Raw genomic sequence first — 18,256 nt, 5'->3', positions numbered from 1 at the left:
TTAGTGACGCTGAGGCCAGCAGGGGAGTGTGCTGTCGTGCTGCGGGTCGAGTCTTCGACAATAAAATTATTACATACATTTCACAGGAACAAAGCTAATTGGTCCAGTTGCTATGGCTGAAGGCGACAACAAAAGTGCAAATATGCTAGTGAGTATATATTTATATTAACGCTTTTAAATGTTCATATTTTGCTGTTATATGTCACAGGGGCCACTTCTGCTAATCTGGTTGCGTTCACGCAGCCGAGGCAATTGTAGATTTGTTTAGTTAGCGTGAACTTTGAACCACAAAGCAGTATGTAACATCATCGGTGATTGAATTCTAATCGCTTGCACGACCAGCTAGTTAAAGTGCTGCCTTTTGGCTGTGACTGATCGCTGCTAATGTCAGCTAACGAGCTACTACCAGGCTAGCTAGTTAGCTTGTTAGAAATAGCTCCCAGAGAGACGTTTCCTACCGTTGCTAGTGTGTCAGCACACACTGTATTTAAGCTCAAGGGCCTGAATTTTAACTATGTTGGATTCTGTTGACATAATATGGTGATATGCATTAATTAAGCGCCGACCATTTCCTCTGTTTTGCTTGGTTACTGCACCGTCATATAGACACAGGAAATACCGTTATCGTCACTTGCTTATCAAACATCTCACCCACCTTCAGTGTAATTTAAAGACACGCGGATACATGGCTTTAAATTCAAAATTGTGTTCAAATCGTTTAATTTATTAATTAGTTTGGTTGCTAGGCATTTAGTGATTCTTTTAAAGGTTGAAGTCGAAAATATGTACTGACCATAATATAGGTGGTTTAAGTAGTAGTTCACATTCATTCCGTCCATCCAAACATGTTGACACCCGTAGAACCTTAGGTCTTGAGAATTAAGAACACACTGTTCAGTCCTGGAGTTAGTTTGGTCAAGTGTTCAACGTTGTGCTCAGGCTCAGGAAACAGCTCAGCTGGAGGAGCAGCTGCAGGGCTGGGGAGAAGTGATTCTGGCCGGAGATCGTGTCCTGCGCTGGGAAAAGCCCTGGTTTCCTGGAGCGTTGATGGGCGCTACCACTGTGCTGTTCCTGTAAGTTGATTTTACTGTTTGATGCATTACATGGCTGCACACAGCAGGACACATAGCTGCCATAGCATACAGTTCCTTGCTCTCCATATTGGAAAATATCTGTAATAAAAGATTCTATACTACATGGGAACTCTGGATCCTTAAGAAATCCAATGAGGTCTTAAATTGTTAATGTCCTAGACTAACCTTGAAAGTATTATTGTTATTCATGAAATGTCCCAAATCTTAAAACTTAGAACAACAAGAATGTAAGTTAAACTATTCGACAGTACTGGAAAATGATAAATGTGTAAATGCATATTGTCATAAAATGGTCTGATGGTCTTTGAAATTAATTCTGATTCCTTATAGTGTGCATGCACTGATAATTAAAAAGGCCAACTTTACAATGGTCCAAACTATCACTGCACTATTGTCCTGTAAAAATACAGGGGCTATATGAAGTTTTCCTACGTAGGTGAAAGTTGTTGTGCATAATGCCAGATATTAGATGACCTTAGTTTGTTGTGAAAGCAAGTAGCAAGTAATTGGGTTTGTTTGTTGACTCATGCATTCCTATTTAATATTCCCCAAATGCACACACCCTCTATTGTAAGCTGTAGCTGCAGATTTTTTAAAGGACAGCATTTATGTGCTGCTCTTCTTCACAGTAAACAGATGTTTAAAATACTTCATTATTACAGTGAGTGATAGGCTTTAACAGCAACTGACTGCTTCCTGATACTGTTGTAGGCTGATTTACTACTTGGACCCATCAGTGCTGACTGGACTCTCCTGCAGCGTCATGCTGCTCTGCCTCGCCGACTACCTTGTGCCCACCCTTGCTCCCAGAGTGTTTGGCTCCAATAAGTGGTGAGTGCTTTATAATAAGTTATGTTATGTGTGATTCTTGGTCTGTAAGTGGTCCTAAACATACAAGGTTTAAGCAGGATTTCCTACCAAAAAAATCAACTAAGTCTATATTATTGGTCTTTTTACTTTTTTTTCTTTTTTTAATAGACAACAAATGCTGTAAAATTGGCTTCACTGAAATAAAACAGTTTTGTTCTCCTGCTTAGTCATTGTTAACAGGGCCCAAATACAACATAACAGACAACTTGTTTGTTGGATGTTTGCTCTGTGCTTGTGCTAAAGAACCATTATATCAAGGAGTTCTGCCTCTTTCCTTCATGCTTTATATGTTGTTACCTGAAACCAGCTCTATAGGGTGTCCCAGAGTTTTATGGAGCTTTGACATTACACAGAGCTCACAGAACCGCCTCTGACTCAGCTGTTACTGCGTGTTAGGTGGTGAGAACCAGACACTTGGGGCCGGATAAAGTAACAGTTTGCAGTTGGCACAGTATGTTGGATGTCCTTCCTCCACTAAACACCCCCCATCTCTATATAACTCTGCATCAGCAGAGCTGCACTGCTACACATTCCACGGGCAGCAGCAGACATTCAGGGCCTGTTAAGCAGTGAGCTGTTGTCTGTATGAAGAGTAATGCTTAAAGCAGTTCTTGCATGTTTTCATACGCTTTGTCTTAGCATTGGGCTTTTGTTAATGGAGGATCTTAATTGGGGTTAGTTACTAACCAATGCATTGTTGCTTAAAGGTCTTTGTATTTTTAGTTGTAGTGCAGTTATTGACCTGTATTGTCTTAGATTCTTACACTTTATCTTACTTACTAAGACTGCAGTAGAGTCTGCAAGAAGGCTTGAGTGCCTGAATGGAGCTGTCAGCCTAGTGATGGTCTCTCTGACAACAAGAACTAAGATTTAAAAAAAAAAAAAAAAAAAAAAAAAAAAATGGCTAAGCAAAAACAAAGGCTTTTTCCCAGCTGCCACCTCTTCCCTACTCCTGTTGTGGCCTTATTTGTCCTTCAGTCTTTAACCATAATACACTGACGGGAAATGTGGGATGATAATGCCACCATTCATAAAAAATTATGATTCTTTTAAGGTCACTATTATACAGAATTTCTGTTGTCTCCCACAACAGTGATAGATTGTGATTCGAATCAAAATTAAATTAGGAAAACATTAGGAAATACGTTAATAGACACTACACACAATAAACACTGTACTAGTCATCATAAAGGATGAAACGTTGATTGCATTAGATGGGTTTTCTGGTATACACAAGGCCACTAACAGCTGGGTGAATTTGTGCCAGTATAAGAAACCATGTTTCAGGTATTTCAGGTATCACCCTTACACCTGCTTTTGCACAGGACCACTGAGCAGCAGCAACGATTCCATGAGATCTGCGGTAACCTGGTAAAGACCCAGCGTCGTGTGGTGGGCTGGTGGAAGCGTCTCTGCACTCTCAAGGAAGAGAAACCCAAAATGGTACAATTAACATGATCAGACCTTGCACACAAACAGGCTTAGTTGGCTGTAGACAAGAGCTGCCTGTATGCTGCAGTAAACAATCTTTTCTGTCTTATTACAAAGGGGAGCTTTTTCTGTGTTCCAGATAAAAATATCAGCTGATTTGGCTTTGCTGCCCCACTTACCAGACCTTAAACTAGGTTACAGGCAGCAATAATAACCTTCTTTTACAGAGCATGTGTGTAAGACGCGTTCTATGCCAAATTACATTTCCTTCATTCACTTAACTCCTTTACCTTCTACAAAATAACGTGCATGTGTGTTATAAAAATACCTTGCATTGCATAGGAGCACAATGGTAGTGAGGAAGTCTTCCCATCACAATGTCACAGTTTTGTGGGTTGATTGTAACATGACCTCCCTGCTGTCCATAGTACTTTGCCTCGGTGATCAGCAGCCTGCTGGCAGTGGCCTGGATCGGACAGCAGGTGCACAACTTGTTCCTCACCTACCTGATTGGTGAGTACATGCTAATGTCATTGTACACTGTTCTTTCTGTATTGATATGTGCCGCTATGTTATCACATTTTATTATAAGCCATTAAAGTGAATTATTTTTCAGACACGTTTAATCAATTTTTACACCTGATGCAATCCTCTCATTACAAAGGTTCCTGGAACTATGACTCAGAACATCACAAAATAATTCTTTAAAATGGATCAATACCTGACCACACTTACAGTAACAGTGGCATTGAATTACCTCTGTCACAATACAATGTATGATGTACATTGAAGAAAGTTGTTAATACCTTTAGTCTGGAGTTTAGAAGAAAAAAGAAGTAAAGCTTGTACCCATCTTTTATGAACTGTATAGCAGCGCCTCAGGGGAAATAGGTAAATCAGCAGCTCTCCCAGTTGAGTTTGTAGTCACTTACATGAGCTGAGACATGTCAGGCATTCGTCTGAAAGAAAACCACAGCACAAACTACTTCAGAGGCCATAACTGAGAAACGTTGCATTTCATTTTGACCACATCCAACTTTGTTAACCAGACTTCAAGGCTTCATGCTATTAGAAATTGCGGGACTAAAGAATTTTCTTTATTGTCAGACCTATGTTTGAATCATTAGGCTGGTTAGACTGTGCAGTAAAAATATTTTTTGGTCACAAAAAATGTCTTCTGATTAAAATCTGGTTGACACCTTCATTGTTCCTTTTCATAGTGAGCTTCCTGCTGCTGCTGCCTGGCCTGAACCAGCATGGCGTCATCACAAAGTATGCCGGCATGGCCAAGAGGGAGATCAACAAACTGCTCAAACAAAAAGAGAAGAAGAACGAGTAAATGGAAGTCAAGCTAAACAAAGGGGGATCTCTGCAAGAGAATCACGACAGGAAATGAAAGATGGAAGAAAGTTGTTGTTGAAGAAAATGGAGTAGGAGAGCTCCTGCTTTCTGAGTCTCTGCCTCAGAGCAAGACGCACTTTTTGTTTATTTTTCACACATTGGCTAAGTTTCATTTTCCCTCCCACACTGTGACATTTTACACTCATCACTCACTTTTTAAGTTTTTCTGCCCTGCATGCAGCCACCAAAATGAAGGTTGTCAAAGTTACACCACACACAAGTCCATCCTCCCTTGTGTATATTTGTCCCTCCTCCGTTTCTTATATTAGGCGTGCTTTGTTTTAAGGTGTCAGTAATGCTTTTAAGCCATTCCCTCTTAGACAAAGTGACTACTGAGCAGTTTTTGTAGCATTACTGCATCATTTTTATCTCAGATTCCTCACAGTAATTATTTTTTTTGTTACAGGAGAGCAGGTCATGAATGTTTAAATTTTTTGTGCTTCAACTGCTTCAGTTGCATTTAAATATAACTGCTGGAAAACAACTGGATTTAAAACAGCTCATCAGGACTAAAACTGTTTCTAGAGACAGGTGTACTGCTGTATTACTGCTAGCTGGACTCTGTTAGCGCTTCGAATAAAACCCCACACTGTCTGGCTGGTGTGGTGTCTCTGTGTATATAGGCCTTTCCCTTACTCTGTTCCTGTCGGTCGTCTATTTCTTCTTATTTATGTGTTCTTTCCTCGTAAGTCTCTTCGTTTCTGGTCTTTCAGCTCATTTCATCGCCTTTCCTGGAAATCTTTAAGAGAATTAATAAAGTTTGATTTAAATGGATTTTAGAAGCATTTTTTTCTTAGCTCTTGAGAGCTCAAACAAGGAAATATGTTTCTGTGGGTTTGCACTGGTTTTTCCGCAGTTGTTGATTGGAAAAGGTCCTACTTGCTAATGAATCTAAACAAATTCTATCCACCACAGAACGATGAGATGGACGCATGCTGCTAGGAGTTCTTTTTTTACCTTATGTCAGAATCAGAAAGGTAGGTAAAGTAGTAAGTGTAAAATAAAAATAAAACCTAATAAATTCTAAACATTAATAAACATTCAAGTCAAATCCTGGCAAGTGAAGACTGAAGTCATATCATATATAATACAAGATATAATGTATAGATATCATGTGCTTTAGGCTTTGGGCTTCTATGGGCATATGGTCTTTTCTTCAAACCATGCACTCAATGGCCAGCTGTTCATACACAAACAATGAGCAAACATGCATGTTTTTAATATACATGGAAATACAATGAAAGTTAAAGGTGCCTCGGCTGTTTCTTGCTGTTACCACTAGAGGGTACTGTAAACACATTCGTATTTTAAAAATAACTCTGATAAAGGTCACCTTAATGTAACCAAATCCCTTGATAGTAGTGAGGGTAGGGTATATGACGACACAGCCACCATAGGCTCTCTAGAAATAGACCAAAGTAAAAAAAATTAATAAAAAAGGTATATCTGAACCGCTCCATCAAGAATTTGGCTGTATAATATATCTCAACAGACAGCAGCATGCAGATGAGAAGAGCTGACACCTGCTCACGGTGTTCTGATGCAGAAGTCTTGGTCTGGACGCCAATGAGAAGACAGATCTAAGGAAATATGTTGTCCCTCCATCCTATTGCTGTCATTACAACAAGAAAAAGCATCCCTCACAGATCTGCAGTTGTAGGAGTGACCAACATTAAGGGCATTACACTGTCATACATTCATGTATCTGCACCTATGATGCTCTAATGAGAGAAACAATAACACGAAAAATGCAGAAGATCATCAGAGCAGTGTTTAATTAAAAAAAAAAAGCTTTTCTGTCTTGACTCCTTCCATGTCCCATTAGCTGTAACCAGTCACTACTGCTAAAGAGAAATAACTATACCGCATAGCGCACTCTGGCTGGTGCCGGAGGAACTGCAACAGTGGTCCACCCTGGGCGCTACCGGGATGGGAGGAGCTACGGAAACACAGGAGGTACATGTGGATGAAGACTCTCAGACACTCAGGTCATTTCCAATTAAGAACATAAAGCAGGGCAGTTGGACTTGTCTCCAAGCAGCTTCAAGCTCTTAAATGTGCCGAAAAGATTTTCACTGAAAATATCAAAAATGATTAGAAATGGAAAAGACATCTTAAAAAAGGTTAACATAAAATTATTTCAACTATTTAACAAAACAATAAAAATACATTTTAAAGTTTACAAAATGAATCTGACATTAAAAACACCATCGGCACTCTGTCCACACCCCCTTAACACACACACACACACACACACACACACACACACACACACACACATTAGCGCATCACATGCATCACTTTTAGATCTCGGCGCTGCTGCTGCATCCTCCTTGCTCGGATCATTCATTTATCTTGAGTCCACAGTCAAAGGGGGTAATTTCTCTGCATCGATGGCGTCTAACGGTAAGAGACAGCTCCCGTATATACATTAATCGAACAATGTATACGTTAGCATGCATCTTTATTTAAATATGGCAGCCGGTGACAAGGTGTTAGCACCTAACTATGAATTAAGCTGATAAAATGTGATCAAACCACGAGCGTTTGCGTTAGTATTTTATTTTCCACGTAAAGTCACGATGAAAACTCTGACAGATAATATCAGTTAACGCTGACGTATGTTGCTTTGAGAGGACGCGCCTGTTTGTTTTGTTTGCTGTTAGCTTACTGTTAGCCAGCTACTAGCTTGATTGTGCTACTGACCCAGTTTCTGCAGGCAGCCCCGCCCCTCAGCGCAGACACTATTTGACGTAATAGGGAATAAAACAAATAAAATTATTTATTGTTTATTTTTCAGACACTGAATAAAATGTTTTTTGTTTTGCTGATATGTAAAGTCTACCAATTTATCTAATTAAGGTATGATGATGACAGGATTTAAACTGTACCTGGTGTTATGTCTATATTTAAAATAAATTGAGCGTGAACTGTTGAACTGTTTCATTATCTCGTTCAGGCACATTTTTATTAGTAGTATACAATTTTAACAACGTTTTGATTAACACTATAAAACAAAACCTTTCTTTAATATTGTCACCTGCTGTGTTTTGTCCATAGATTATTCCCAAGCTTCTGGCCCAGGGTAAGAGAACATGGCTCATAATGTGATTATTGTTACAGAATTTTAAACAATGTGTTAAAAATTAAAAATATTTTGTATTCTTGAGAAAACGTTTATTTACAGAAAGATTAAATTAAGATAAAAGTGTTTATTGTTTCTAACCTTTTTTAATTTTTGTTCAGCTATGGGTCCTATGGTGGAGGTGGTGGAGGTGGAGGTGGAGGTGGCAACCATGGCTATGGTCAGTCATCTGGCCAAAATTACAGCCAGCAAGGCTACGGAGGCTTCAACCAGAGCTCTGACAGCAGCTCAGGCTCCTACAACCAAGGAGGATACGGCAGCTACAATCAACCCCAGTCAGGTAACGACTCAGTAAAACCACAAAACCACACTCAGATTTGTCTGTCACACACTTCGGTGTAGTTTCTTATAAGTCTCTTGCTTTCTCCTAGGGGGATATGGTTCTCAGCCCTCTAACCAAAGCGGGGGTGGGTATAATCATTCCAGTCCGTCCTACAGCCCTGGATCATATAACAGCAGCAATCAGCCGTCCAACATGAGCTACAACCAGCAGTCGTCTTTCTCCGGTTATAGCCAGCAGCAGCCTCCTCCTTCATCTTCTGCAGGGTAGGACACCACCTGTTTATGATGCTTTCATTTCTAACTTTAGGCCACATTCGGCCAGTGTTAGTGTTTCTGGGCTGATGAAATAACAACAATCAGATTCCATCCGTTTTTACTAATACAGAACTAGATAAGAAATGTCTGCTGTTTGAGCCACTGGTTGTGTTTTTTTCTTCCATTGACCTATGTTGCTGTGAATGTGCTTTGGCACTTTGTAGTCTTTTAATGTTTCTACTCTCCTCATTTTTAACAGATATGAAGGTGACTCACCAACTTCTGGCTACAACCAGACACCGAGTGGTGGGCAGAGTGGGAGTGGTTATGGCAGTGGTGGAGGTCAACCTGGTGGCTATGGTGGAAGTGGGAGCCACCAACAACCATCTCAACATGGAGGAGGTCACTACAACCCGCCACCAAGCTACAACTCCCCTCCTCCACCAAGCTACAGTCAGCAGAGCCAGTATGGTCAGAGTGGAGGTAAGGATTATGTCCATTTTAAGTAATCCATGCAATTGTTTTCCAAAGTCTGATCGTCTCAAATTTCTCTCAGAATATGGAGAGGACAGCCCACCAATGAGTAGTGGAGGAGGTGGTGGCTATGGTGGACCTGAGGGAGGTTATGGAGGTCCGGATGCCCGCGGCAGGGGCCGTGGGGGTGCATTTGGAGGACGTGGTGGCGGTGGATTTGATCGCGGTTATGACCGAGGCGGCAGAGGTGTACCAAGAGGAAGAGGAGGCATGGGGTAAGTGTTAAAAATCCTCTGCTTGTTCACCTTATTGATACAGTGAGAGAAGGTATTCTGGAGCCCACTGAAGTTTAGTACTGTGGTGCACGTCACTGTACCCTCTCCATTGGTTCCACATGGAACCGTAAATATAGGCAGATAGCCTCAAATCATCCTAGATGTTGCTAAATTGTCACAAAGCAGGTGATTTATCTGGCTGCAGTGCGAACTGCACGGACATTTGTCTTTAGGGCTGTATGTGAACACACAAATACAAACCCAGTACTGCACAGAGAACTCTGAGTGAAGAAATTAACAAAGGTTTCTGATGTAATACCAGGACAAGAATCACTAATAGGAGTCCCAAAGGTTATTAACAGGAGCAGGTCATGATGTACAGTGTACCCTCAGCCCTTTTAAATTCATTTTTTTATTCATTTTTGAAGTCGTTAACTAAACGTTCGGTTCAGGACTTTCACAGCTGGACTGACCGTGGTTAACAGACAAGTTCTGATCCGGTTTGAAACCATACACGTGAACCCCTCCCTCACTGTCATTCAAAACTAGTTTTCCATCCAAATGGAGTGCAAGTAAATCAACTTCAAGAAGATTTACAAAACAACATGAGAAATTATGCCATCAAACAATACTCAAACACTGATAACTGTTGCCAACAACATGTCTTAAAATACATTACTTTCCTTGGATGCTAAAACAAGCTGTAGATATATAAACCCAATGATAAGCTTACTACCTGTGCCATTTACCGGCACAAATGCAAAGATTTCAATGGGAAATTGTTGGTCTAACAGTCCAATGTTTGCCTCAAAGAGAGACAACGAACAAACTCTGTGAAGTGAAATGCAGCATATAACCTAATGGTCGAATGGAAAGTCTGACTTATTTGGTACGTTGTACAAAACCAGTTAGTGCTCTTGTTCCTTCTTTACTCAACTAAAAAACGACATTGTGTACATATGACTCCATGCAGACTCTGCCAGCTTCAAACCACAAAGATCAGGTAAGCTGAACAGCCTGACCCACAGCTGGAGAATGAATATGTGGCTGTTTCTCTGTAGCATTGCAACAAGGTGTGGCATTCAAAAGCCACATGATTTGTCAAAAATGATCACTTAAGTAAAAAAGGAAATTCTGCAGCCTTGTTTAAACGTAGAGTACAGGCAAATAGATTTTGGTCAAATCAATATGAACCCAAAACAGACAACAAGAACATCACTGAATGAATGAAGCTATGAAGCAGATACTGGTTTGGGTAAGTTGATGTTTTTGTTTTCGTTTTAGAGGTTGCACTATATTTTTTGACCTCATAATGTTGGTGACAAACTCGGATAAAGATGCATTAGATTAATTTCACTCATGCAGCATGTAGCACTGTATTTAAGGATCATCAGTGTCCTTTAATGAGACAGAAGAGTTGAATAGCTGACGAGAAGGAAGTAACATGTTAACATCACAAACGATAACCTATCATGTAAATATTCAGATCTCGACTTTTTCTCACACATTTTGTTTTGTTGTCAGTTTAACATAAAATAGATATTTCCCCATCAGTCACCTACTTCAGTACTAAACGTCAGACTGAAGCTCGGCAGACAGAAGATGAGGGGATTTCCACTAAGAGACAAACAGGTGTATTTAAAATATAAATACTAAGCAGACTAAATGCAGTTGCTGCAGTCTGTCACTCTGTAATCTGTAATCTGTAATCTGTGCATTTGGTCAACTGAAGATTTTACCAGACTTCTTCCATTACTGACCCCACTGAGCGCTGGAGCACTCAAAGCTTCAGAAATGGTTTTTATCCTCTATCACACAGACGCCCTGAACATCGTGTTGGGTTTCTGATTGATTTTTTTTAATTGATCTTTAGATAGGAAGTATTATCATTTTATTTTAAATCCTGTTTAAATGAAGAGGTCTAAAACTATCTGAAGCAATTTTATTGTTTATAAAAGCACAAACTAATTAACCGAAAAACAATGTGGTGTTACTTTATTAAAAGCTACTATTCCCATTAGTGTTGCAGCAAACCTCTTCAAAATTCAGAGCCATACACTGTAGCCCACAAACTAACCTGCCACGATAGATAACAACTGCCTGCCTTTCCATCTGTTAGTACCACCTTCCCAACCAGCCCTTACAGGATCACTGTGTCATACTCTGCTTTAATCAATCTTTGAATCTTCTCCTAGGCCTTTACCTTCTCTCCAGACTGGCTTTCTGCTTTTAGGCCTTCATTTGGGAAAATGTATTTTGGGGGTCTCTATTGACAGTTGAGAGTTTTTTTTATATAATTTAAGGAAAGAAGAACTGAAAACCTCAAGCATCTGGGATTTGCTGCAATTTGTGTCAAGGTTTCTGAGACCTAAAAACAACAAAAAACACCCATTCAGGGTTCAAAGGTGTTGATGTTTGAGTTGACTCGAAGAAATAAATGGTACATACCAGAACTTCTGGGTGCAAATTTCAAATTTCAGTTTCTTTTGTAAACATAAAGACAAGGTCTTAAAACTGGCCTCTTGTCCTTGAGGTGAAAGATGGTGACTCTGAGTAAGATTAAAGAGGGGTTCAGAAGGACAAGTGTCCCGATAAAGAGGGGTGGGTTTAATGAAGAGACTGTGAGAGTGAAGGTTACCCACAACCCAATGAGAGAAATCGCTGTCGGCACCATCCTTCAATGCGTGTCGTTTTTCTCTTCCTCTTCATCAGAATGGGCGATCGAGGAGGATTCAATAAATTTGGTGGTAAGTGACCAAAAACACTTGAGCAAAAAAAAAAGGTTTGTAGAGCTTGAGGAGTCAAAGCTAAAGGGAATAGAGAACAGGACTTAAAGCATTAAGTGAATTAAAAGCTATGGTCATTTCAGTGTGTGGTGTAGTAGCTGATCGTTACAGTGTAAACACAAAATATGAGTCTCTAGCATGTTGATGTTTACAAAGATTGTAAATATCAATATAAGGTAACAGTGTTCAGCCAATATGTGCATAGTGTTGCACAGGTAAGAACAGCCTGTGTGGTTCAGTGTTTCCTGCATGTGGCTCCAGTAGGGGGAGTTACATGCTACATAATAGTGTTACGTGCAGTTTCTCTGCTCCTCTTCAGGCGTTTGATGGCATGTGAACTTGATGGATGGATGTCAGGGGTGTATTAAAACACAAGAAAGTAAAAAATGATCAGCTGGTTGCAGATTAAATGGATGAAATAACCATTTATGTACCGGTACTTAGGGTTTGAGAAACAGCACCACCTGAGGGAAGTTTCACGTTTACTGTACTTATCGGAGAGTTCAGTGGTAAAAACTGGTCGGATTGCACAGCTATGGAATGTGACTAAGTGGTTGTAACTGGAACATCCTTTTGTGTAAATGAATGGAAGGCTTCTGGGTTCTTAACATCGCAGGAATCCATTTGGAACAAAAGACCAAGTGGAAATAATCTTTCATCTCTGTTGTATGTGGAGAGAAAATTAGAACGATTTAATGTTTCAGTTTTCTGTTGTGAGACTTTGTGTGTGTGTGTGTAATCAGGGACAGATTGCAGATGCATTATCATCTATAGTAGCTGCTTCATGGGGGTACCATGGTGACATGTTCCACCATAAAAGTGAAGCATTTTAATCTATGTTGAGTGGAGTGATCCATCAAAAGGGCTGCCAATAATGCTGATACCAATATGACAATGTTGCTTGTGCAGATGACATATGCACTGAATAATTAAGAAAAAGTGGTAAACGATGTGTAATATAATTATTATATATGAATATAAATTAATTTATGTAATTATGTTAATGGAGTATGCTCAGCTATACCAATATATACCGACACAAGTGCAAACTTTCTAATGTGCATCTGGTTCACTGAAAATGTGCCTTACCAGTCAACATACACAGATGTCAGAGTTCACTATAGCCTGAGGAGTGAAACTTCTTCTGAGCTTTGCCTCGTGGTGGTCTGCTGGGAAAGGCCACAGTAGTTTGCTTATATAAATCTTCTAATCCTAGGTTTGTTGAGTGTCACAGACCCCAGATACAGAACAACTAAAGATTAAATGTAAGAAAACAAAAGCCCATTTTGATGCTTTTAAATGGAATTTAAATTGGTTTAATGGGTTGTTTTGGTTTAAACTCAATTTTGTACTTGAGTTTAAACCAAAACAGTAGACTGTGGAGTGAAAATAATGGTGAAAAAATGAAATTGTAATAAGATCTTTTAACCTAGGTGTATATAAATGTAACCTGAGTTGAATACTTAAGTTATTATTTGGTGGTACTGTTTCCTGGTTGTGTCCCAAACTGCTTTGTAACAACAGCAGTGAGTCATCAGCCTGAACTGGTTAGTCATGTCACATTCTTTAAAGAAAAAACAATCAGTGTGGAAATCTGTGTGATGTCACAGTCACCAGAGTTATTACCTGAACAGATGCATTGATGTGTGGCCCTGACTTCTGATGAAGGTTCATTTCATCATTGCAGAGGCTCTGGTGAATGACGCTGCCAGTGAGCAGCATCTTCAAAAAGGTGACAGAACTCAATACACCAGAGAACCTGATAGTTGGAAGTTGAGTTTTTTCTGAGCAGGTAAAGAGGTGCGGTCAAGGTCTCTGGATAATAAACGTGGAGGTCTCATTTCCAAGATGTTTGCTGGGTACATTTAAAAACTCGGTCATTCAACTTGTGTTGAATGACCGATGACTGTCAGCTGAATTTCCACATACAGAAAACATGGGGATTATATGGTGAACTTATTTCAAAGAGAGTGTGGTGATTGTGACAAAAGTAAAGATTGATTATGTATCAAGAAATGCATCAACATAAGTGCATTTACTTGAGAGTGCGACCTACACGGCTCTGCAGGAAGTGTCAGAGTTACACAAAACCAATAAAATGGCAAACGATGAGATCAAGTTGAAGGCAGTATCTCAGTAATGTGGACAGTCTTGTTGTGTACACTTGTTCAGGACACTGAAGCATGATAATTACCAAAAAACATGCAATGATGACACTGTTGAGACACAGCGAATGCAAGCTTAATAATGGTTTTCGTGGGAAGGTTTGAATGAAAGGAACTTTTCATTTGCGTGCCTGGTTTTTCTTGTCTTTTCTACAGCTGATGTGTGTTTTTTTTGTTCTCTGAAGGACCAAGAGACTCAGGACATGGACATGGAGGACCCAGCTTCAGTAGGTGGTTTTTCCTCCTTCCAGTACCTTGCTACCTTCTTGCTGCTCATTAACATCCTGTTTCGTTGTCTTCTCCAACAGTGCAGGACCAGGACAACTCTGATAATAACACCATCTTTGTTCAAGGCCTGGGAGACGACTACACTGTTGAATCAGTGGCTGACTTCTTTAAGCAGATTGGGATCATTAAGGTAGATTTCTGGTGCTTCATGCTCAGTCATTAAGTTGGACAGTCCTCTTTGACATAATCCAATTTGTAACTCATCCCTGGACCTAGGTCAATAAGAAGACAGGCCTGCCCATGATAAACCTATACACAGAGAGGGAGACAGGCAAGCTGAAGGGCGAGGCCACGGTTTCCTTTGATGACCCCCCCTCAGCCAAGGCGGCCATCGACTGGTTTGATGGTGAGTTGTAGATTTTTAGCTGCCCTTCAGTCCTTTAGGCTAATTAATTTCTTACCTCACATCATGTGCTTTGACCCTCTCCTAGGAAAGGACTTTAATGGAAATCCAATTAAGGTGTCCTTTGCAACCCGCAGAGCTGACTTTGGAGGCAGAGGCGGTATGAGGGGAGGACGAGGACGAGGAGGTGACCCACTTATTAACAAGGACGTCAGTCAGTCGCGACTTTCAGAAACAAAACAAAAACATAAAATGCTCTCTGTTTGCAATTAAACATGTAATGTATATGTATTCACAGTGTTTATAGGTTCCACTATCATAACTCACAGATGTGATGTTTCGATCTGTGCAGGTCCTATGGGTCGTGGGGGATTCGGAGGGGGTCGAGGTGGTGGTTTCCCAGGAAGCAATGGAGGCAGTGGTGGAGGAGGAGGAGGAGGAGGAGGAGGTGGAGGAGGACAGCAGAGAGCCGGCGACTGGAAGTGTTCTAACCCGTGAGTTTCAGATCTGGTTGATTCCACTTATTGTAGGACTGGATTATGTTTTTAACAGTGCATTACCAAGTGTCCTTTCTGCACATCTCTCATCAGCAACTGTGGCAACCTGAACTTCTCGTGGCGTAATGAGTGCAACCAGTGCAAGGCTCCTAAACCTGATGATACTGGCAGAATGCCCCCTGTGGAAAGAGGTTAGACTCGCATTAATAAATCACATTAATTACAGCATTAGAATCAGTATATACTGCTGATGAAAGTAGCCTTTACCCCCCACAGTGACAGTCTGAAGCTCGGACATGTTTGTCCGCAGGCTGAATTCTCGCCTCAGGGTCAAACATGGTAAGAAGCAGCTTACAAATTATCACCTTGTTGTTCTGACAGGAGGTTTCGGAGGAGACCGCAGAGGAGGATTTGACCGGGGCGGCTTCAGGGGCCGGGGTGGTGACCGTGGTGGCTTCAGAGGAGGCCGAGGAGGCGACCGGGGAGGATACAGCCCAGGCAAGATGGATGCCAGGTCAGATACAATCAAAGTTTCAAATTCACTAATATGAAGTGTAGCATTAAAACATTTCCATTTCTTAGAAGATCTGGACACAGCATCGCTGGGCTCTTGAGCTTATGATTGTATCGTCATTTTCCAGGGGTGACCGCAGGCAGGAGCGGCGGGGCCGTCCCTACTAAATCAGCCCCTCCAACCTCAAGTACAAAGACCCATGTGTGCTCCCCCGTCCACCACCCCTCCCCTCCACCTTTCACCATTTATATATAACTCTGACATCCTTTAGATTCAGTGTGTTCGTTCTTGTGACTCCTTTTGTACACGTCCATGCTCATTTTCTTTTCTCCTGAGTGGGGCCTCATTTAAAAAAAATCTAAAGAAAAGTGTCATGTCCTATATTTGCCCATCAGTCCTGTTGACTGTGAAATTTTCCTCACCAGCACCTTCACTGGAAACAACTCTGCGACTGTGGCAGGTATAACTAACTATTATTATTTTGTCGTGATCTCTTACAGCAAATAAACTGTAGAGAATAGCTTAACATTGAAGAAAGGTGAACAAGATCTTCAGACCAAACCTCTTCATATTTGAACATTGCTGCTGAGAAAGAGCCTAAAATGTCCATTTCTTAAATCTTTGTTTGCACTTAATTCATGTACGACTTTGCAACACACCAGCTCTACTTCTAGTACTGAAAGCGCTTGTGTAATATTGTCGATGTCTACAATTAGGCAGGCAGCATCGCTTCTGTTTTTTTTTTTCTTTCCATTTTACTGGTGAAATTAAACATGTCATCAACTTAGGAACTTGTTTGTCTTGTACCGCCGCTGCACCTGCCAAAAGATTCACATGACACCAAAACAAAGTGAAACTGTTTTGTAAATTAGGCCCCGTTTCCACAGCTGTGTTTATTTTTAGTTGATAAGTGTATTTATGATTCTCATAAGTTTTTGTTTTGTGCTCATTGTACCGGTTTTCAAATGAAAGTGTTATTAAAATAATGGGTGCATCTGTGGTTCTTTCTAAATATGACTCTGCAGAGAACTGCTGATGGGATGCAGCTCAAGTGTCAGAAGTGACGGACAGTGTAGCTAAGAGCAGGGTGTTGTTCAAAGCTTCCTTTGTCCTTCAAAGCGACAAGCTTTTAGAGCTCAGGGAAATTTGGAGGCCGTTTTATTAATATTTTATTAATATTTTTCAGCAATGTTGAACTTTAATATGTGAAAAGTGTTCTGTTACCATAAAGAGTCCTGCGAGTCGTGGCACTGGTGCAGGTTCCTTCCCGACATCATTTGGCTGACCTGCATTCATTCTTGTTTAAAGCATTTTTTTTGGCTGCCACTCCTGTTTGAACTTGGCACGCTGTGACAGTCACAGATGACAGTGATGACAGTAAGATTTCTGTTACCTTGCCACTGTCCTGCATGGATATAGAATTACAAAAAGCAGCAGCTTAAAGGGTGCAGTGTAAGCTTATCCATTTACAGTTACAAACCCCCCCTATAATCTAAAAATAACAAAAACTTTACTACTTTGTACTTTAACAGTGAATTGTAACACTGTTGTGTAAGTTCTAAAAATGAGCAGTACATGTGTGAAGTATAAAAAGCTTTGTTAAAAGTCTTTTGTTGTGTTGTTTGTAAAAGACAGTTTGCCTGCAGCTATGTGAAGGAACGACGATTGAAAGAGGAAAAAAACAGTCAGCTGACAGAAGAGGCTGATTCATGTGGATGTGTTCAGTGTTTACTCATCAGGGGAAATCCGAAAAAAAATCAATATTTAGCCTATTTAAGTCAATAAAATCCATCCATCTCTGTCACATTAGCCTGTGACTGCCCACACTTTGCTGATGGACAGCAGCCACACCCCTCAAAGAAACACTTCCTCTGGGCGAAGCTCACCTGCTGTTTGTGATTTATGATTAATGTCTGTATGTTCCCACTCAGAGCTTTCTGTGTAAATTACACCTTCAGTTTCCTAACCTCACCTCTCTGCAGTTCACATCCTGACAGAAGTATCTCGTGTCATTCAGTATCATCTCTATATCGTGGTCAAGTAGCCACTGCTACTACGACTACACAACTGCATGGCTCTTTCTTCAACTGCAACATTTTCAGGCCAAGATAAAACTTGGAACCTTTGAATTCCTGCACAGTGACACAATGCACAATGAGTTCTGTGACGCTCTTACAAAGTAACCACGCCCACTCAATACTCCACAGACATATACAGGGCATATGATCTTCCTATTGACTGGAAATAATCAAATCCATGGTGCTGATCATAACAGAGCAGTGTTACATAATGAGTGGTGTCCTCTTTTATTCTGTTTAATCTCTTTCTAATATTTTTTGTTTCTGACTCTGGCAAACTGTTAATTTGACCAAGATTATTTGTTTAAATCCTCTTTAGGTGCTTTTAAACTCGTGAGCTGCAGTACTTGATCTGTCA

The 18,256-nt window shown here is 40.5% G+C and overlaps 2 protein-coding genes across 2 annotated transcripts; both read left to right on the top strand.

Moving 5' to 3' along the window:
- The first annotated feature begins 3 nt into the window (after window positions 1–3).
- On the top strand, window positions 4–5,390 carry arl6ip1 (ARL6 interacting reticulophagy regulator 1). Its single transcript, XM_028412407.1, has 6 exons — window positions 4–148; window positions 940–1,073; window positions 1,806–1,925; window positions 3,290–3,407; window positions 3,824–3,908; window positions 4,616–5,390. Exons 1-6 carry the CDS (start codon window positions 113–115, stop codon window positions 4,732–4,734), a joined length of 612 nt encoding a protein of 203 aa, XP_028268208.1. The 5' UTR covers window positions 4–112; the 3' UTR covers window positions 4,735–5,390.
- A 1,712-nt stretch (window positions 5,391–7,102) lies between these two features.
- On the top strand, window positions 7,103–16,644 carry fus (FUS RNA binding protein). The gene is made up of 15 exons (XM_028412320.1): window positions 7,103–7,202; window positions 7,857–7,881; window positions 8,043–8,221; window positions 8,313–8,487; window positions 8,738–8,961; window positions 9,035–9,227; window positions 11,940–11,974; window positions 14,364–14,405; window positions 14,487–14,596; window positions 14,683–14,812; window positions 14,898–14,996; window positions 15,162–15,303; window positions 15,400–15,497; window positions 15,688–15,820; window positions 15,948–16,644. Exons 1-15 carry the CDS (start codon window positions 7,190–7,192, stop codon window positions 15,985–15,987), a joined length of 1,638 nt encoding a protein of 545 aa, XP_028268121.1. The 5' UTR covers window positions 7,103–7,189; the 3' UTR covers window positions 15,988–16,644.
- Window positions 16,645–18,256: the final 1,612 nt, after the last annotated feature.

Source organism: Parambassis ranga, chromosome 8, assembly GCF_900634625.1.
Source record: "Parambassis ranga chromosome 8, fParRan2.1, whole genome shotgun sequence".
NCBI classification, from domain to species: domain Eukaryota; kingdom Metazoa; phylum Chordata; class Actinopteri; family Ambassidae; genus Parambassis; species Parambassis ranga.
The sequence above is the reverse complement of the archived record's forward strand: the minus strand, read 5'-3'. Positions and strand labels throughout refer to the sequence as shown.